Source organism: Stegostoma tigrinum, chromosome 21 (assembly GCF_030684315.1).
Source record: "Stegostoma tigrinum isolate sSteTig4 chromosome 21, sSteTig4.hap1, whole genome shotgun sequence".
NCBI classification, from domain to species: Eukaryota; Metazoa; Chordata; class Chondrichthyes; order Orectolobiformes; family Stegostomatidae; genus Stegostoma; species Stegostoma tigrinum.
In genome coordinates, this window is record NC_081374.1 from 20,073,260 (window position 1) to 20,095,690 (window position 22,431).

The window sequence follows — 22,431 nt, forward strand, 5'->3', positions numbered from 1 at the left end:
TGTTTTGTCACCCCATATCTGTCCACAACCAGGCAAAAGAGCATTCACCAAGCCAGATCGCTTTCACAGGACAAGCTGACATGTTAATAGAAGGAAGATGGCCAAACTCAGAGGAAAGAGTGGCATCAGTGCAAATGCTCCTGCCACCAGTGGAAATCACCATCAAATGTAACGGCTGGATGTCCACAGCCAGGCAGATGGCTGGGCCAGTTCCTCCAACTTACTATGGCAGATGGTCGAAGGTGCAATTTCACAACCTCTAACCCCATTCTCCAGTCAGTGGTGTTCAGAGCAGGAGGGAGAAGGTAAATTATTCTTGTGGTGAACATCCTCTACTGCAGGAGATTTTCTCATTCCAAATGTCTTTACCTCAAAGAAAATTATTATCCTAACCTGTCAGCACTTCACAATCAACTTAATTGAAAATTTTCCTTAATATGCTACAATCAAGTGAGCAATTGTGTGAGATTGAAACAATACAATTATCATTCAAAAACAGAAACAGAATTTTCTGGAAATGTTCAGCAGGTCTGGCAACATCTGTGGAGAGAAATCAGAGTTAATATTTTGGGTCCTGTGACCCTTCCTCAGAACAAATCCTGGATAGGAGAACTTTTTTTTAAATGCACAAGATAGGGTGGGGACAGAGGGTAAGGAGTAAACGATATGTGGAGTTAGAGCCCACAGAGACAGAAAAACAATTGAACAAAGGAATGGGTAACAATCATCCAAGGAGAATGAATAGCTACCAATGGGGACTATTAGTGGCTAACAATGGGTTGTGTGTAATAACGGACCATATGATAACAAGACCTGGTATGTGGGGATTGGGGTAAGGACATGGGAGAAGGTGCCTCAAAGCCTAAAATTGTTGAATTTGATATTGAGTCCAGAAGATTGTAGGGTTCCCAAGCAGAAAATAAGGTGCAATTCTTCCAACTTGCACTGAGGTTCGCTGGGGAACCGCAACAAGCCTGAGAGAGAGATGTTGGCTAGGTAACAAGGTGGTGTGTTGAACTGGCAGGCAACTGAAATTCAGGGTCTTTTTTTGCAGACAGAATGTCAGTGTTCTGCAAAATGGTCACCCAGTCTGCACTTTGCTTCCCCAATAGAGAGCAGATCACATCGTGAGCATTGAATGCAGTACTCTAGATTGAGTGAAGTGCAGCTAACGTACTGCTTCACCTGGAAGGTATATTTGGGCCCTCAGATATGGAGGGGGGAGGAAGTAAATGGGCAGGTGTTACCCTTCTGCAGTTGCAGGGGAAGGTGCCATGGGGCTGTTGGGAGTGGAAGAGTAGACCAGGGTGTCCCAGTGGGAATGGTCTTTGTACAAGGCTGACAAAGGAAGGGAATGTGTGTCTGGTGGTGGCAACTTGCTAGACATGGCAGAAGTGGTGGCTAAAGGCTCTCTGGGCATGAATGCTCATGGGATGGAAGGTATCTGTGATTCAGCAGCGTTGTTGTACCACTGAACACACAAACCTGGGCTTGGTGCATGAAAGTAATTCTGTATCAAACAGAAGCAGCTTACGTCAATCCATGACTTACATTAAGAGATTCCCGGTTGTTATGCTTCACACGAATCCGTGGCTCCTGGATTATATCCAAGTTTGTTCCAAACACAGTTAGAGAAGTATTGCCACTGAAGTATGACAAAGAGCAGAGATTTTTAAAATATAAATATTGAACATGTTTGACCGTTAATAAATGTCATGTCGATAAATAATTTATGGTTTTTATAGCCTCATAACAAATGGTGATAAAATATAATAGCAATTCTGTTGTCTTCAAAGAGGCACAATCTTCATAAAGAAAGTTTGTCTATTTATCATTTTACAAAGGCAGTATAGAAATCACATCAAAGGGCACTATTCTGCCACTTTCATGGGCTCACTATGTAAATAGTAAAAGCTACTCTAGCTCTTCATCGTCAGTTGTCTAAAACTTCAATGGGAAGGTAGCTGCTTCAACTAAAAGACTCGTAGCCCATGGGATAAACCCTGTCGTCAACATTAGACAGCTTGTGAACAATTTATTCTGTTTAGTAAAACATTGAGATCTGTGTTGAATCTTCTCTCAGCAACAGCAGTTCTGCCCATCCTGTACGTGGTTCAGGTGTCTTAAATTCAGTACCATGCTCACACTGCCCAAAATCTAATTATACAAATGTGTAAACTACAGGTATTTAAAAGTCCTCATGACTTTATTCAAACATTTTTCCAATGTTTCTGAAGAACTCAATGTCAGATAGGAATTATACAAGTTGCTTATTTTATGGAAGCAACTGAAACAAATATAACAATGGGCAGATTCTTTGTTCTATTGTTAGAGACAATTGAGTAAGCAACATGGAGCCATGGGGCAGCATAGTAGCACCAAACCAACCCCAAAGTATTTTCTAGAGGGGGGGAGTGGGGCAGAAATGGTACCTGACTGCATATGGTTTGGAGCAAATTAGGGCAAGATGCATGTCAAAGTAAACCAATTGGTTGAGATGACTTAGTCCACCTCTCCCACAATTCTCCTGAAGTGAGGCAGCCTTCTACAACAGCAACTTAATTTTTTAAAATTTGCATGTTTTAGAACTGAGAAAACGGCACATCAAGATGGAAGCACCATAAGTAACAAGAGGTCACCGTTTTGAGTGTCCACACAGTGGACAGTGAACACATTCTCTGACCATGAATTGACCAATTTGAGAAAAACCACTGCTGGATTGCTAATCCCGACACAACATGGGATCAGAACCTACTTGAATGCGATTCATGGTGCTCAGTCTACCATGCCTTGGAGCAAGTTTTCTCATGCAATCTTCTGTTCAATTAATTATGCAACTGGGCCATTTTCTCAGGGGAGCCAGCATTGATGCCATTGGCGCTACAGTGAAACCCCAGCTGCATACCATTTCAGTTGCACAAACTGGGAACGACCCCTCACACACTGGTGCTTGACCTTGGCTTTGCTCTGGGCCATGCCTCCGGTGACAGAGTGTGCATCCTGCTTTGCATACAAAGATTTGGATGATCTGACTGATAGGATGAAGAGGAGAAAAGAAGTGCTCTTTCTTGTAGCTTACTACAGGAGGTCATACCACTTGGCCAAATTACCATCAGGCCAATCTAAACTCAAACTGCATTCCCAGGCATAGCTGTATCTCTTTTGAAGCAGGATGCTTAGTGGTGCATGAAGGAGGTCTGCAAGGGTGGGTTTCATCATCTTCTCTTTGTTACCTCACACACAGCACTGTCAGTGACTCTTAGTCTGCCACTGCACATGCCTCTCCTTAAGGCTTAGCCCCGACAGCTCTCATTGTTCTAAGCAGCATGCCAACTCAGTGGCTCTCACCTATGCCATCTTCGCTGATTACTAATAATTCCTCCACTCTCAACTTCCCCTTCACTTACTGTGGACACCTCACCAGCTCTCCTGCTGCTGCATTACCCATACATGGATCATATTAAATGCTTTCCCAAGTCTCACTACAGGTAACATTGGCCTAACCTTTGGACTGCTGTTTCCAGAATTCCTTGACTAGCCTATCTATAATTTTGCAACTACTTCACACTTTACGTGTAGGACTGATCATGGCCCAGTCTCTTGCTTTCAAATCAGATCCTCAGACTCTGGTAAGACCAGGTGCCTGACTGACTGTGCCTGAGGTCCTGGAGGGCTGGAATTGAACAAGACCCCTGACTAGCATCCCACTAAAGACTGCTCCCTTTGACTTTCACATATGACGATTTGCTTGAGATCTGTTCAATTTGACGTAGCAGGGTACGTGTTCCGTGACTACACTGTCAACAAGCTCTAATCTTTCCCTTTGAGCTTAAAATTCAGGCATGCCTCAAAGGTTGGCAGTGTGTAACTAAACATGCTATATGTTAAAGATGCTATATGTTAAGAAAGCAATGCGATCCACACAGAGGCTGGTAGCTGCAAGTCTGTGCTGAAGTCATTGAGTCTATGCTAAGAAACTAACAAAAAAAATCAGAGAGGTTGGTAGCCTCCGAGCAAGCATGAAACGAGTGAATGTTAAGGAAGCAAGTGAAGAGCCATAAGCTGCATCTTGTGCAGATAATCTTGAATTTTTTTTTGCTGAGCTCAAAGTGATCTGGCAGAAATATGTAAGTCATCTACGATAGGGTACCTGACCTCTGAAATAAAATCCTAAAGAGTTGAAATGGTATGTGATTTGTTCCAAAGGCAGTCATAGTGATGTGGTGAGGCTGCTGGTTTGACAATATTGATTTGTGAGAACAAAGGGTTGAGGAGGGTGGTGGCCAGGGAGCATATAGACACACTATGCTAAAGGCACAATTGGATGATGACTGAGCCAAGCATTCAGCAAGCCTTAGCTGCCAAGTACCTGCTTTGGCTTACGTCAGATTTTTTTTTGCCCCCTAGCTTCTTGGGCAAGGAAGTTAGAATTCAAAATGGCCTTCAAATAAGGTGATTTGGGGTTTTAATAAGATGCAAAGGCTTGGAAATGTGGCCGTTGCTGCTTGATGGTGAAATTCTAAAGTCACCATTTATGGCTCAAGGGGAAAAATTGCAAAAACATTTCTTGATGTTGAGAGATTTCAGACTTTCCATATTTTCCCACCTTTCTCACCATCACTTACACAAGGGAGGAGAACATTCCAGCCATAATTTCCTGCAATATAGAAACGTTGACAAGATTTACAAGAAAAAAGTTTTCATTCCGAATAATGTGTATCCTGTGTAATATAGTCTTCAGTGTGGATTGAATGTTCCACTGGCATAACAGCTTCCTGCCTAGATATTGTATGATAAATTATTAAATAGTCTGAGGGACAAATATTACAAAACCACAGCCTACTGAAATCCTTTTCCAAATACTGTAATGCTGATGGCAGCAGAAACTTTTTCTTGGCAGACTGCTCATTATTTATTAAGAACCACCTGCTCTGCCAGAATGTTAATTAGATGCAAAGAGCTGAATTTCTCACATTATGGGCAATGTGCATCTAAGAACATACCAGCGGAGTTTATGGATGGTAATGAAGAAACAGCTGTAGGTTTAAGAAAAGCTTGCTCCTCCAAAAATCAGCATTTCAGCATTTTCTTACAAACTACTCTGCAAATCAAATGACCTGAGAATTATTCGTTAAATGTCTGTGTGTTGGGCTGTACATTGAATAGATCTAAAATCATAATCAGACGCTTTTAATACGGTATTGCTAAATATGTGCCTAAATCATTTGAGAAAGGTGTTTACAATTTGCACCACATCAAGTTTTGACTGTAATGAGGAATTTTACACCGGTAATGGGAGCACTGCTGGCTTTATGCTTCAGCATCTGTTCTGCTATTTGGAATCCTTCCTCTTTGTACTGTTAAGCACTAAACTATTATGCTTCCTTCACATGGGTACAGAGCATTGAACAATTGCAATATGTGATAGGCCAGAGAGTAATATTTTCACACGTGTAATATTTCCTTTCTCAGTACTACAAAATATCACAGGTACAACTGTGAAAACAACACCAGCGCATGATTAATAAAGAGTTTAATTTAGACCTTGTATTTTGATGTCTATGTCTACAGAAACTAATCAGAAATCCAAAACACAAATCATTCAAGTGGAACACTGCCAAAGCAACATATTGATGGAAATTTGACTGAAATTTGATAAGCATAATGCTGATAGCATTTTATGCCTCAATAAATCTGAGCATGTAAATAAAGTTGATGTAAAGGGCTGGCAGACCAGGAACTAAAATCAACTGGAGCACACTGCCGCTCTGACTCAGATGAGTGGTCACTGTACAGCCCGAAACTTTGATCATTTCCATTGTCAAATGGTTAGCTTTAAAATCTCCACACTTCCGGGATCAAATGTTCATTTTCAGGTGAATATTGCTAAAACAAATCTCCTAAATTCTAACGCCAATTGAGACATCTAGTATGGCAGGTTTCTCATTTACAGTCATCAGACACCATCCTGTATGGACCGAGATCTCAGCACTGTAGTGAGGATGGTAATAGCCTTGGATTGTCAGACATAACTGAGGCAGCAATTGGGTGCATTTGTTCTTTATAGGATTTGCCCTGCCCTTCCTGCTTGGCTTTCTTAAACCAAAGCATGAAATCTCTGCTTGAGCAGAGTGGGTGCCCAAGGGCCACCGAGGACACAGACTCATGTAACAAAACAATGCTTTGCAGAGAATTGCTTAGTGCTCAGTCATTTCCTCTTGATGTTTTTAGATTCACCTTCAGCTGTCCTGTTAGGAAACAGTACTTAAAGTTTTGTAATGCATGGAATGTTTTCATCCCATGTGGACCTGCATTGTGAAATTATGAGAAATATTCCTAAATCAGGGGCTTCAATTAGAAACCGCTGCAGAGCTTGGCATTCAGCACTGAGTATTGGCAACATTTGTCCTGATGACATTGGAAACTTTTCCCACACCAGCACTTATGTAGGGACAAAATTAGCTCAAGGCGATAATAAATATTTTCTTCTCCTTCCACATACTAAACCTTTGGGTTATTGTTTCTGGAGTGTTCAATATTTTTAGATAGGCAACTAGCCAGGTTTTGCCATACAAGGGATGCCAGAGAGGTAAAAGAAAATATATCAAGTGCATTACATCTCTGACAGAAGGACTCAGCAAGTTTGACAAACTCTGTTGAAATAAGCCATTCTTTTGCCTTTGGTGATGCTACACCCCTTAAGGTAAGTTTATAAATTCAAAAGACTGCGCTGAGTCTTTGTTTGAGGTTGACTCCTTTAGGATAGTTCAATTATTATCATCATGCTTTTACTCTTTTTCTCTATTTGGCAAGAATGTCTTCCTCTCTGAAAATGTGGTTTCTCTCAGTCACAGAACACTTTGACTAGTTAGTTACTTTGATTAACTCATTAAAGTAAGCATTTCCAGTTTCTGGCTTGCAGCCTTTGATGGAATGCTGTGACAATGGGGTTTCACAGACACCATCATTATATCTTGAGTATTTTTGGTCTCCATACCAGATCTCTCAATTTTGAGAGGATGCTAAAGCTCTCTCTGCAGTATTTGCAGCTGGTGTGGGAAGCAGTCAAAGTGAAATTCATGTACTGGTGAAGAGCAAAGGGTCTTCATATTTCACCTTCAGGACATGACTGATTAGGGCCAATAACAATAAAACAGATTGTAACATCATTAGTTGCAGTTTTCTCTATTTTGAGTGTTTTGGAAACTTTTAATGATCTACTGGCTTTATTTTTAAGACATTAAAGGTTTTAACTTTTGCATTTACACTGGAAGTTCAAACAAATAATAGTGAATAACTCATAAAGTGGAAAATTTAAACCACAATAAAACTCTTGCATAATAATAATCTGCAATAGCAAAGACACCAGTAAATGTTCTCCTGTCACTTAGGTGCTTCCTAATTAATGTCAAGTCAACTTCAGTTTAGTCTTTGCATTCTGCAAAGCAACAGAATGAAGGAATCTGCCAACAAAGATTGAATAATGTCCATGGCATGGTTTTCCTCAATTTTGAGCAGTAATATAAATTTTGCAGCAAGTCAAAGGGATCTCCAGGCATGCACCAGCAATTACACCAGAAACCAAGGTAGCAGACATTCATATTTTCACAGCAAATCAGGAAGTTTAAAAACTCTGCTATCTGAAGTTTCAAAGCAGAAGAAAGCAAAGCAACTTTTATTTATAAATGTTTGTTTCAGTTTCTACCCTAATCAAAAACTAAAAAGTAAACTACTTTCAAATTATTTTTTCCTCATATTATTGGACAATCCACAATTATAAAATTAGTTTCTCAGGGCCAGTGAGGCAGTTGGTACAAGTTAGCAGAGAATTAAAACCCAGTTATAGCTCATTCAATAAGGTGCACTATTTCAAGAGTTTTTATGGTGAGATTAACAGCATAAAGTGGACCTCTTGCCAATTCAAGATTTTCCAATAGCTGCCGTAAGGGTACCTCAAGTGTATACCATCTGTAGAATCTCAAAACTGCTGACAGCATTCTGTACATGACAAGGAACACTGACAGTTTTGCCATCAACAATACCAGAAACGTTGAGTATATAAATGGCTAGGACGTGCACATTTTTGCCTGTATATCTGGCATGTGCTGTATCCAGATATATCGGAGTCATAGGAATCTCTGCTACAATGGTTAAAATTCATGTGCTTCCAAGTGCTTGGTAAGCTCATCATATGGGGTGTTTGTTACTCTGGGAAGGATCAGTGTTTTAATTTGGAAGTGCAATCACAGTCTTGATAAACTTGCAGTGACAGAATGAGTCAAAAGACAAATATTGCAGTGTAATTCACATTGTTGCATGTTGCAATTCTTAGACATTCCGGAGGAAAACACTCACTAGAAGTGAAAATCATACTGAGAAAAGTCCCAGCGCTGCCCTGTCCGAGTTGTTTGTCTTATTTCTGCTTAGCAAACTAACTGGATTATGCTTCATTGAAATGTACCAAATTGCAGCACTATGATATGAGCTGTATGGCTACGCAACGCTTGAAATACAGCTTCAATAAATTGCAGATAACACGGTGTGAAGCTGGATGAACACAGCCAGCCAAGCAGCATCAGAGGAGCAGGAAAGTTTGACATTTCGGGTCAAGACCCTTCTTCAGAAAATCTTGATTTCACGCCGTGTTATCTCAGATTCTCCAGCATCAGCAGTTCCTAATATCTCTGTATCAATAACCTGCAATCCTCTTGCAGCAATTATTATATGCAAAATTCATAAAATTGCATTTTAGGCTAATCAATCGCAGCAGTTTCTGGATAAATTGTAAAACATTTAAAAATCAGAAGAACATTTTGCAACTGTACCATTGACTATTATTATATTACTGAAAAATGTGAATGCAGGATAGCATACCTAAAAAAATGGACAGTTGTATGTAGTTAAATAAACAGCTGCTTAAATGTGTACATTTGCATTTATAGTTTGATTTTGATGCAGAAGTGTTTTTCATTCCTTCACTTTGACATCAAGTTGGTACAAATTTAAAACTGGAGGTTAAGGTTGGACTTGACTAATTGAACATGGACAGAGACTCTCTCCTATGGTTTACTCTGAGTTCAAACCAGACTGACTTTCGATTTAGGCTGTAATTGTGCTATAACCATGTTTTCAGACGAAGTGAAAGTATTTTGTATTGATTCTACACTTATCTAGAATCATCAGTAACATTTTGGCTGGAATTTCCTATTTTTATACTAAATGGTATTTTCAGGGAGTTTCATGGTTGATGTCCCACATGGCTCGCAGAGTTTTCTCTCGTGTTACCTTGTTTTGATTCTTCATTAATTATATAACTGGCCTCCCTGGTATCCTTCTTGTGCAGTTATGCGACAGGACAGGTGAGGTCTGTGCTATTACCAGGATCTTGCAGAAGCCAAGCTGCTGGCGCTGCATATCACTTCAGTTGCTGTAAGCTAGGTCCTACCTTGCGCACCATCCTGTCAGGAAACTGAAATATCTCTGGAGAGAAATTGGCACACCACTTTCTAGACCGAGCTCTAATAGCACTGTAGAAGTGGTAGCAGAGAAGGGGGCTACTCTCTACCCAATAGGCCACGGACCAAGAGGAAAAGGCACGAAGCACAGTTGGCCAGAAAACAAGTTCAATGATTTTCACTGCTCTGCAAGGCTAAAAGCCACCTTCATTGCTCTGCTACTTCACACTTGCTTTAACTCTCCCACTGGAGAGAAACCTCACCAACAGTCATGGACTAACGGCTTCATTATTGCATCTCCACTCAATGGATTTCGTCGATCTTAACTATTAAACATTCTCGGGCCCGGCTAAAAGACCATGCAATCAAAGTCTGAAGCCATGAAGAAAATTCAAAATGAGGGAGGGTTAAGAAACAAAGCTAATAATGAGAAGATGCGCCCTGTGTAAACGAGGTGAGATATGCTAACGATGCATCTTAACTGCATGGAAATAAGGGAGTCACTGCTTCTCAGAGTGAATCAGAACGTTGTTGAAACTTGGAACATTTTTTCTCAATGTTCACATTCAGAATCATTCAGTCTCACCATATTTTCTAATATTTCACATTATGGATCATTCCACCTAGGAAAATTCATCCATGATTTTGCTGTATTAGAATTTTTTTTAAGTGCACAGTTGAGCGCCATTGCTGTCATGGTCAGATGATGCTATAATAGGAAGAGTAGCTGCTGGGAGCCATCATAATCTAGTGAAGAGCTATAGTGATGGATGGGCCAAGGAAACCCCTCTCCAACACAAAGGGAAAAGGGACTCCATTGATACTATGGAGCCAAACAGATAATTTAACCTGAGTGGGATGAAGTAATGCAAGGGACAACAACATTGTGGAAGACACACCATCAGGGTTTTCAATGGCAGGAGAAAGGGACTCAGTGCTGCAGAATGCACACAAGGTTAGGAGTTTCCAATGCACTAAAAGAGATGTGCTTGTGAGGTGTGAAACCCTGTAATCATCATGCAGAACCTGTAATTCTCACATTGCAGAGAAACTGTGTAATGCTTGAGCAACCTACGTAACTAATGAGACTGTTGGCCATATAAACACATGACTCAAATTATGAACGGGCAATCAATCTGCTAGTATACTGTTTCCCCTGTGTACCTTGGAGAATAAACCTATCTTGCTTGAATCACCTCCATTTGCAATTTCATTTTAGAATGCATCAGATGTTATAGGATCTGGTACCTGGCAATACTCCATTCCGGTTCAATCCGCAGGACAGTAGGATCATCAATAAATTCAAAGTACAAGCTATCCTCCATCTGAGCACGATCAACACTCACTGAAACTCGCACAGGCCCAGTACCATGAAGAGACGGAGCAGAGATGCAAACAACTTCAGATAGAGATCTCCTTTAAAGAAAATAGTGGGAAAATTATTAATTCAAAAATACAACGTAATCTGTTTTCAGCACTACCCAATGTTGCAGTTTTGAAAGAAATGTGGACATGTTTCTTCTCAATATCAAAGAGGGCAGGATTTGTTGCTCAGATCTAAGAATGCAACCAAGCTAAGTAACAACAGGATGATTATATAGATTTTCACCTACTGTTGATAACCTGCATATTCTAACAGATGCTATCATGAACATTTTTGTACTTTTAAGTGCTGAAAGTCAAATGCTTGACATTATTTTGGGACTCTGACTGTTCCTAGCATTAACATACTGATTAAAAAAAATGATGCCCATTCAACAGTGCAATGCATTTTTCTTGACCTTTTATACTTAATACTAACTTTCTTTGTTGGTACATATTAAGTAATCTGCAACTAAGGCATTTGCATAATTAGAGTAACAATTTATTAAAAAGTAATTTTTTTTCAGTATTATTTCATCTAATCTGGAATACCCAAGTCTAAATCAGTTTGCATGATTTGATTATTCTTGCAAATTCAAATACTGGAAGGTCCTCCTGAATAGCTCATGAGCCTCTACACTGGAGGTGCATGGAGATAATATTTTTGCCTCCGTTTGTCCGTAAACAATGCCTCTCAAAAACTTAATAGACAGATTTAAACAAAACTTGTATACAGGTAAGTTATGGTCTAAGAAATAAGTAATTCATTTTCAATGAAAATGTGGAACTAAATCTGGATTCTAGAAGTTTTAAAGGATCTGTCGACATTGGGAAGTACGTTGAGTTGACTTTTAAGACTGGTATGTTTGTTTTATTTAGAATGTTTCGATTGCTTTAGGAGTGTCACTGGTAGTCTCAGCTGGCGTGGTGACATTTGTCACAGCAGTCTATTAAATGGATCCATCCCAGCTGAATGTTCTTCTGTGCTCCCCCACCCCCAGAAAGTAGTTTAATTCTCCAGATGCAGTTTTACAGATTCCAGCCTCCTCTCTCTTAGCCCCCGTCCCATTTTTATTTCTTTTTATATAACACACTTGAACACAGGCCCCATGAGTCAGACGTAGGGATGCTACCACTGTACCTCAAGACCCCAAATGTTCTCAAAGAGATATTTTCTAATCAACCTGTATTATACACCTCTGGAGCATGTGGGACTTGAAATCAGGTTTCCTAAGCATATGTAGGGATACTGTCACAGCACCAAAAGACCCCCAATATGGTCTCAAGATAACTTATCATTCAATATCAATCACTTGTTTACCCTTAAGCTCACTTCCATAACTGACTTTATATGAACATGTAGAAGCCTCCTTCTTGAGATGGAAGCTCTTAACTGCATCAACTGGACAGAGAAAAGCTTTAAGGAACAAGTGTGTCATTGTAATAACATTGAATTAACAAGTGCAGCAGAAGTATGAGCTCTATTTAGCATCCTCTTCACTTGCTGTGATCTAGATATGTTGCAGTAAAATGGTACTTTCACCAAGCAAATTTCAAACACACAATGTGTTGTGAATCGAATATAAATTTACAAAAAAACAAACATTCTGGCAAGTCGACACAGTGCACTGCACATAAATGCTAATCTTCAAAGTAAATTTACCTCCCATATATATTATCTTCACATACAAAATAATGCGCAATCTCACATTCTCATTTACATTTTTATGCTGTACAATTCAATTTCCATAACATTGATCAGTATGTTTGGTGAATGCAGAATGCACATGATATTTCACTGCTACATCAGCCTGTCTCTTTAATTCTTCCATCAAGTTGTTTTGAGGAATTTCAAAAAAATTAACTCGTAAATTGCTGAGGTCAATTTCATGTCAATTGCACAAAACTTTCAGAAGTTGGTAACAAGACTCCAGGATAAAATATTGGCATTCTCCCACTCTTATTGCACATCAAAAAAGAATTCCCACAGCTTATAAATTGGACATTTGCTTACATACTGCAAATGCAAGTGCATGAGATGAGTAGTGCATACTGATCGATGAAAACTGCAATTATTACATTCAATGAAAGCAGATCCCAGTCATAAGCACTGCAAAGGGAATCATTAATGTAATGCAGCATCACAGTGATAGTCTATTATGTTCCAAGACTATTACTGTGGTGTAGGGGTTTTCCAATGTAGATTATGAGAAAGAACATTAGTAAGTGTGGAATGCATGGAACACACTCCAGGAAAACTGCTGTGGTATCCTGAAGCCTCGGGTGACCCAAATGGCATTACGGTCAGATACATATTATAATAAAGGCTGTATTTTGTGCTACTGCCACCCGTCTGAGTTACTCCGGATTCTTCAATAATTAGCTATTTAGATTATTATTAGCCTGTCAGGACTATTTTCATGTAATTCTATTCTGTTCAATTCTGTTCATCAGAGGAGACTGAAAATAGAAAGCTGTAATTAGTGTGGATCTCATTAAACTCTTCCAGCCTGCGGCGCTCAGCCAGAAATCAAACCACATTATTTCTAATGGAATACAGATCGGTTCTATATTAGGAGCTTATTGACTAACATACTGTTCTGTGCCTGTGTACAGACTGAATCTTTCCTTAATATGTTGCGTTAGTCAATAACTTCACATAGCACACATGGCACTTCTTGTTCTGAAATAGCACTGGTCAAGGTAGGCTGCATTTTGCAAACAAATTAAATGTCCCTTGCTTTCTGTCTTTCACATTCAAGCTGCTTCTGTAATTACTAAACAATAAAAACATAAAATTCCTGAATATCTTTAAGGGTAATTTAAATGTTTGCAAATTTATCAACCATCATTACCTGCAAGTTACCTGTCTGTAATTTTCCATTGTTTGAAGTGGTAATAGAATGAGAAATTTGTAACAAGAGATAAGTAGTGCTACACCTGCCCCATAACTCCTCCCTCAACCCCATCCCAGGACCCAGGAAGACTTTCCACATCAAGCAGCTGTTCACCTGTCCACCTGCTAATGTGGTATACTGCATCCACTCTACCCGTTGTGGCCTCCTCCACATGGGGAAACCAAGCAGAGGCTTGGGGACTGCTTTGCAGAACACCTCCGCTCGGTTCGCAATAAACAATTGCACCTCCCAGTCGCGAACCATTTCAACTCCCTGTCCCATTGCTCAGATGACATGTCCACCTTTGGCCTCCTGCAGTGCGACAAAGATGCCACCCCAAGTTTTAAGGAACAGCACCTCATATTCCGCTTGGGAACCCTGCGGCCCAATGGTATCAACGTGGATTTCATAAGCTTCAAAATCTCCCTTTCCCCTATCACATCCCAAAACCAGCCCAGTTCGTCCCCACCTCCCTAACCTGTTTTTCCTCTCACCTACCCCCTCCTCCCACCTCAAGCCCCACCCCTATTTCCTACCTACTAAGCTCATTATGCCCCCTTGACTTATCCATCCTCCCTGGACTGACCTATCTCCTCCCTACCTCCCTACCTACACTCACCCTTACTGGCTCCACCCCTGCCTCTTTGACTTGTCTGTCTCCTCTCCACCTATCTTCTCCATTATCCATTTTCGATCCGTCTCCCCCTCTCTCCCCATTTATTTCAGAACTCCATTCCACTCCCCCATTTTTGAAGAAGGGTCTAGGCCCAAAACATCAGCCTTCCTGCTCCTATGAAGTTGCTTGGCCTGCTGTGTTCATCCAGCTCTACACCTTGTTATCAGAGAAATTTTAAGCCTTTTTTTCCTTCTTAAGAATTGCATTCCAGTATATCCCATACCTAGAATTTCTACAGCGTAAACATTTATTTGTAACAATGTCAAAAAATAATATTCTTTAAATATCACTGGGTTCTGCAGTAACACTGAAAAACTGAAGGCAGCAAACTCTTCAAATTTAACCAAGAACACAGCACATTTTTTGTGCTGGAACTGTTAAATTGTATAACTGAATCGCAAGGTTTCGGTAACAATATGATCAGTTCCAATGATTTTTGATATTATGAAGATAACGTGATTTGGTTACAGCCATATGACATGTTCCTATCTAATTCTCAAGAGACTACTCTCAGTCTTTTTGTCACTGAAATGCAGCCGTAGCAGTACAAATGCTGAGAGCCACAAAATCCAATATCTGAAAACAAATTAATACAATAAATGATGACGTATCTAAACACTGAATGGACTTTATTTCACAGCAGTGCAAGAAATTTCTTCAAGATTCGGTAGTCATGAGTGTAACTGCTGACATTGCCTTTAAGGAAGCTTGAGCTCTAGCACAGTGACAAGAGAGCATGCTTCTCCTACCTGTCCTCTTAGTGGAGCAACAGAAATAAATTAAAACAACATCTCACTAACACTGGCCCGTTTCACCACCAGTGCCATGTGCAGCGCCTTCCACCTGCTTTTTAAAGACTCAGTACATAAGATCAATTCCCTATAGCCATTGAGGATGTTTTGAACTTAGAACAAAGGAACTGCAGTTCCAAGATCAAGCAGCCCTGTTGGTTGTAAGAAGTCACTGGAAGATAAGTTTTCCCATGCAAAATGGTGAAAATATAGACCTTACTTCAAAAGATAAAAGCTTCATTTTTAAACTGAGCTGTGATGGTTAGTTGTGGAGGAATATAATATTTTGGCTCTTTGAAGCAAGGAAACGGATGCATTTCAGGTCTCCCACTGGAATTTCTTCAAGGCAACCTCCTTTATCTCAAATTCACAGAAAGATACACCAGCCATCAAATGGTCAACTTGGAATACATTTTTCAATTTCTCTTCAATAATACAGCCAGAAGACTGGATTGAAATTAGTCTAATTCCTTTTGTTTGGCTTACTTAACAAACAGGCAATTGAGAGACTTTTGCACCTTGGACTCTAAAATAAATGGGTTGTGATCAAATAAAGACAGAGATACCTATTTAAATTTAGAAATTAAATTTAACCTCACACAATGCTGAAAGTCCAATGTTTAATTCTGAGTCACACATTTGAATATTATTTCCAACTTTTAAATATACTGTATTTGCCTTGTATGTTGTCTCAAATGCTACAACACAAAAGCAACAATGTAAATGCTAAAAATCTGAAACATTAACAAACATTGATGGAAATCTTCAGGCTAGATTATCTACAGAGAGAGAAAGTAAGTTAAGGTTCATGTTAATGACCTTTCTTTCGATGAGGGACACTATTCTACCTCATATTCAAGCTACAAAACAAAGATGTAAATCTAAGAGTGGATTTAATGTGCTGAGTCAATTAATTCAAGCTTACAGATGGCATTAGTTCGAGAGTGCAGGGGTTAAACATAAAACAGTACAACAATCAAGCTCAGGAGATAAATATCAAATTAGGTTTTGAGAAGATTTGTAGCTCGGGTTGTGGAGGAGATTGTATACTTGCTCACTGAGCCGGTGTGTTCGGTTGCAGACATTTCATCACCCTGCTGGGTAACATCATCGGTGCACCTCCAATGAAGCATTGGTGTTCTGTCCCGCTCATTATTTATATGCCTCTGTTTACTGAAGGGATTGGCATCACTTCTGGTTTTGTTTTTCAGTGGTTTGTATATCGTGTCCAGTTCAATCTATTCATTGATAGAGTTCTGGTTGGAAAGCCAGGCGTCCAGGAATTCCATGACATGTCTCTGTTTGGCTCGTATGATTATGGATGCGTTGTCCCAGTCAAATTTGTGCCCTTCTTTGTCCATGTGTATTGAGTCCAGTGAGAATCGGTTGTGTCTCTTGGTGTCTCACCAAATGGCTTGGTGAGCAAGTCTACGACTTAATAAATATCAGTCTCACTATCTACAAGCCATCCATTATTGTCTACTTTTTTTTAGCCTTTTTGGGGAAAAAAAAATCAGATTTACCTATTAACACTGTTACCTCTACTCCCTCAATAAATACACAGGTTAAAACTGCACATTTCTTAATTGATTTTCATTGACCACAATAAAGGAAATGTCAGGTTACTTAGGCATAAATCCGACTCTGTGAAAAGGTTTTATTTGAAATGTGGCAGAAATATAAATAGAATAATAAAATTGTCATTCAAATACAGCATTGACCAATACCTTAAATATAATTAAGATAGATTAAACTGACTGGAATCCAAATGAATTAACTGTTGTAATGAAAAGACAGCATTAATTATGCTGTTTGATATCCTGGATGGATAGAGCCCCACCAGGAGCGATGGGTGCTGCCTTTGTAGGCAGGGAATCACAAGGATGCTTTCACCTTGAGGAACCCAGTGAAAGTTTTTCCAGTTTAATAAAATAAATGATGGCCACAAATGTCAGAACAGCCCTGTGTGTATGCGTGCGTGTATGTGTTTGTAGGGGTGGGGTGCACAATGCCATTGCTGCGGTGCCGCTGGAGGAGGTGAAATATTGTAGAAGGCCTTAGACAGGTGGGGAGGGTAACAGTTGGCAGCACACCTTTTCCAGACGTGTGCTCCACTTGGCCCTCAGTGGGAGAGGGGCCCCTGCCCAGAACTGGGAAGATCCTAGTCATGGTCCCAATCAGTCCACAATTAAGTAGTAATTTGCAGACTGGCAATCTCTGCCAGTGTTGCCCAATCTCTACCTGATGGTAATATATCTGACTTTTCTCCCAGACCTGTCTTTAAAATTTATTGAGGAACAGGGAAGACTACAGAGCTATTGTTTCAACGAGAAAGCAAGTGGTTTAATTTTTGAAAACTCATTTACTCCACGACCTTTAATGTATAGTCTGCGCTACACCTGAATATTAAGCTTCTGTGTGTTTTGTAAGGCAAATAAAAAGCACAGGAGTAACAAGCCACTCAAGCCAATTCATCACACAATAAAAACCAAAAGAACTGTGGATACCGTAACTCAGGAACAAAAACAAAGTTGCTGGATTAGCTCAGCAGGTCTGGCAGCATCTTTGGAGGAGAAAACAGAGTTAACGTTTCGGGTCCAGTGACTCTTCCTCAGAACAGCTCTGAGAAAGGGTCACCGGACCCGAAACGTTAACTCTGTTTTCTCCTCCACAGATGCTGCCAGACCTGCTGAGCTTTTCCAGCAACTTTGTTTTTGTTCTCAATTCATCACACAATATGATCATGCCTAATCCCATTTACCTAGCATTATTCCATAACCTCCAAAAACCCAATCTAACGTACATCAACCTTTTTAACCCTTGAGAACATCAAGCGATCCAGCTTCCATTGACTTTTGAGAGAAAAAGATTGCAAGCTTGTCGAACATTCTGCTTGATTAAGTATTTTGTAAATTCACTCCTGAACAGTCTGGCAACAATTTTAACATTATGTCCTCTTTGTCTTATGTTCCGTACAAGAGGAAATACGTTCACCAATCAAATACTTTTATTATATTAAACATCTCAGAGTATCTATTAATTTTCTAAAAGTGAAAGGAATACAAGAAAGAATTTATGCTCTATACACCCCTTTCATTGTAGCCCCCTTGGGATATAGGCCAATGTTCCATTAGCCTTTGTGACTTTTTTTTAAATCTAGCATTTAACTTTGTGTACATCAACACCCAAATACCTTTGTGCCCCTGCAGTTTCTGGTTTCTTACCATTTAGAAAACACACTAATTTGTCTTCCTTGAAATGAAATTGGATGAGCTACAATTCACCATGTTGACTGCCACTGGCTGCGGTTTAACCAACTCATTGAATCGATCTGTATCTCTTAGTGAGTTCCTGGTTGCATCTGTTACTGCAGGATCTTCTTAGCTGTAATACTGGCTTCAAACCCATGCAGACTTGAAAGTTTAATGCTTCCTTTCTCTTTGCTAATTGCAAAATGTTAACAGAGTCAGCACAGCTGGAAGAAATCCAGACATACTGGCAATTCCAGTTAGAGGGTTAAATTTGTGCAAGTTATTAAAAAAAATCTGATTACTGTTGGATCAATGTTATCTCAATCAGCAGTAGCAGCGCACTGGAGAGGCTTCATGCCTTCCCAATTAAGATTCATGTTTGAAATCTGTACCTATTCTATGCATTAACTTTGTTACTTCCCTTTAGCTGGTTACAAATGATATTCTTTCATTAATTATATCAAACGCTTTCACCACATTTGCAATAGGCACAAAATTTTTAAAAAATGCAATGTAAAGCTCGCACTCAAGAGGACAATTAAAACTTGAGGTTTACGCCACAACTTTCTTTAATATCTGATCCCACCAACAAAAATATGATCTTGAATTTTCCTTGTGATTTATTCATCTTCCATCAATGTAGGATAGCAGAGGGTGGTGGACATAATATTCAAACAGTTGCTCTTAGTGATTTAGAACGTATTAGCGTGAATTCATGACAACAACTCCTCAACGTTAATATTTAGAACACAAAAACTCTTCTAACTTAACCTGAAGAATCCTGCAGCTTCTGGAACAAAAATTAATTGACACATCATCACCCTAACAGCTTCCCCACCACCATCACCCTCACCTGTAAAACTCGCAAGTTTGATTCCCAAACAATACATTGACATTGCTGCCGGCTCCAAGATATCTTCCAGTTATTGTTACCATTGTTCCCCCAGACTCCGGGCCTCGATTTGGTTTCAGATCTTCCAGTGAGGGCTTCTGCGCAAAGGAAAAGAGAAAGCAAAGTCATATGTTTAAAGAGAAATAGGTTAAAAGATGGATTAACAAATAATATCACTTTTTCAGTTTACCCTAACTGATACGATTATACAAATTCTTTTCATGATGCATCACTCTTGTGATAAGAAAACCAAAGATCCTTGGTTTACATTTAATAACTTCCCTTCTTCTCCTTTCCCCAAGGGCACCCAGTGATATATACATATCTCTGATGGCTGTCACCTTTGAAGGTTTGAAAAGAATACTTTCAATGACTGCCCTCTTTTTCATTCATTAACTTTTACCACCAGCAGTAACAGCTTGAATTATGCAGTTGGTTTTGCAACTCAGTATTTCATTTGGAGCTGTATTATCTATATAAGAAAGGATAATAAACAAATTACCATAAGTGCCTTGGAAAGTATTGCACACCCTTCAGTTTTGTTCTCTCTCGTTAAATGGCTAACTAACAAAAATAAATAATAGCTTCTGATGTTTTTGAGAAAAAAGGCAATTTGAAACAAATCTACTCAGTTTGCTCTCACTCTCTCAACATGGTTCCAAATCTTGTGTGTATTACCAAAGGCATACTGAATAATTTTAAGCAGTGTCAGTCAAATTTGCTTCACTAGAACTGAATCATGCACTCACTGTAATGCTACTCAAAGAATCGGAATATTCTTTGATGGTTTGGGAAATACATCTAACTTGGAGGAAATCGAGAAGTTATGAAAACACTCAAAGCTCGAGGTAAATGCATTCGAAGAAAATACAGTTTAGCCTGTTTATACAGGATATTGAAATTCCAAAAATAAAAAATGACAACAAATGTCTTCCTTATGTCGGCACAAATTGAAATGATCACCTTATTTAACACAAAATACATTTTGTTTGGACAATTTGGTTATTTCATAATTTTTAATGACCCAGAAATGTTAGATTTCACCTTTCACAGGGATTCCTGAAGACCTTCAGTGACCCTCAGGGAAATCAATGTTTTCATACACGAAGGCATTAAATGTATGTACGTACCCATGCTATGGGATTATGCATATATATAGAACATAGAACATTACAGCACAGTACAGGCCCTTCGGCCCTCGATATTATGCTGACCTGTCATACCAATCTGAAGCCCATCTAACCTACACTATTCCATGTATGTCCATATCATACACTATTTTATCTGCTACCAATGAACCTTGACAAATTCAACAAATTTTCAGGTGGCACAATGGCTCTGTGTTTGGCACTGCTGCCTCACAGTGCCAGGATCCTGGGTTCAACCAAGAACCTGCTGAACTCTCGGCACTCATGAAGCAGTGTGGTCACGCCTGCTCAGTGATCAGCACACTGACACACTGGCTTTCATTTTCAGAGGTTGCCGCCTCACATCAACCTCAAGTCCGTGCACCAGAAAGAATTTGGGGGAACATTGTTGTTGGGCTGTGACAGACTGAGAAACTCACTGGAGCTCACTGTTCATCTCTCTACAAGCTAATTCACATGAACTATTGTGAGCCTTTTAGGAGGGTGGTGGCAGAGTGACTCAGTGGTTAGTACTGCTGTCTCTCAGTGCCAGTGACCCCCATATTCAATTCCAGCCTTGTGTGGCTGTCTGAGTGGAGTCTTCACATTCTCCCTGTGTCTGCATAGGTTTCTGCTGGGTGCTCCGATTTCCTTCCACAGCCCAAATATGGGGTGTGTCTGGGTGTGATGCTTTTCAATGGTTGGTGCAGGCTTGACAGGCCAAATGGCTTTTACCTGCACTGTAGGGGTTCTTAGAGAAGGCGAGGGGTGCAAGTTATTTGACAACAATGCACCTTTCCCCCAAACTTAGTTTCAGGAAGGGAAAACTGGCCAGGGAGGGAAGGAGAAATAAAAGCTACGAAAAATGTATAACAGAGAGACAACATGAAACACGGTCAATTTGCAAACTTAATCACAAGTCATCGACATTAACTTTGGATTTTAAACACTTCATTAATTGAAAAATAAAGAAAGTTTCACTGAATCTTTTTTCACTAAAATGGAAAAGAAATGATGTTTACAATTTGATTAGGACTTTGGAGATGAGTGTTTTCTGGACAGTCAGAAACGAGGAACATTTTGAATACATTAAATGCTCTTGCCACTCAAGAACATCAATAAAAGTTGTAATACTGTCTTTTCTGTTGGAACTTGTAGTTAGAACTGATCATGACTATAACGAGGGTTGAATAACTGAAATGAAAATGCAACAGACACGCAGAAAACCAAGATAAAGATTGAAAGGCCAAACTATAAAGAGAAAAATAAAGAGATAGATCAGAAAACACTCACTAGATGATATCACACCATGTAGTGATTACAGAATAGGAGTATTTCTAAATTTACAGTAGATTGTACGAAAGCAAAGAAACCTAATTTCACTTTTTACATCCTGGGACGGGTTTTGTGAAAGAGTGGCATTTCTCAATTGGCCATTGAGCCACTCATTCTCAGATTAACTCACCACAAAGGTATACTGCTGAGATGACTCGGTCATAAATTCAGGCTTGCACTCCCCCACGCAGAGCTGCACAGGACCAGATTCTCTGTGAGGCCTTGCCTCCCCCATTTCACACACAATTCTGTCAAAGGCAGCATGAAAGTAAGAACACAGAATTAGAACATATGTCACCTTCCAGCACTTGTATGTGCATCTGCCGTTAAATGGCTGCTTTCTAATTTTGCGCTGACATTTTCTACTGAAATAAATGAATGCTCCTTGGCAGAGAGCTGGACAGATTAAGCTGCTGTCACACTCCTGCACAACTAACAAATTGTCCCCTACAGCAAGTAGCACATGGCGAATTTCAATTATACAGAGTAAAAAGAAAACATAAAAATATAATACAAAGATTATCTCTGGAAGAAGGGAGTGTAGTACAAAAGCAATTTATTAGAATTAACTTTCACTTTGTCTCACATTTTGTAATATTCCATTCAACAAAGCAACGCAGACCAGCCAAGTAAACAGAGTAACGG

At 39.6% G+C, this 22,431-nt stretch overlaps 1 protein-coding gene across 2 annotated transcripts in view; it reads right to left on the reverse strand.

The window, feature by feature from the left end:
- Positions 1-22,431, reverse strand: part of LOC125462786 (plexin-A2-like) — a 440,661-nt gene that overhangs the window by 73,979 nt on the left and 344,251 nt on the right. For both annotated transcript variants that reach the window (XM_048553162.2, XM_048553161.2), the window contains 4 exons: positions 21,917-22,034; positions 19,286-19,422; positions 10,704-10,871; positions 1,552-1,645 (listed from right to left, as the gene is read on the reverse strand). In XM_048553162.2, the coding sequence (XP_048409119.1) occupies positions 1,552-1,645; positions 10,704-10,871; positions 19,286-19,422; positions 21,917-22,034 (517 nt within the window). The remainder of the gene's footprint in view (positions 1-1,551; positions 1,646-10,703; positions 10,872-19,285; positions 19,423-21,916; positions 22,035-22,431) is intronic.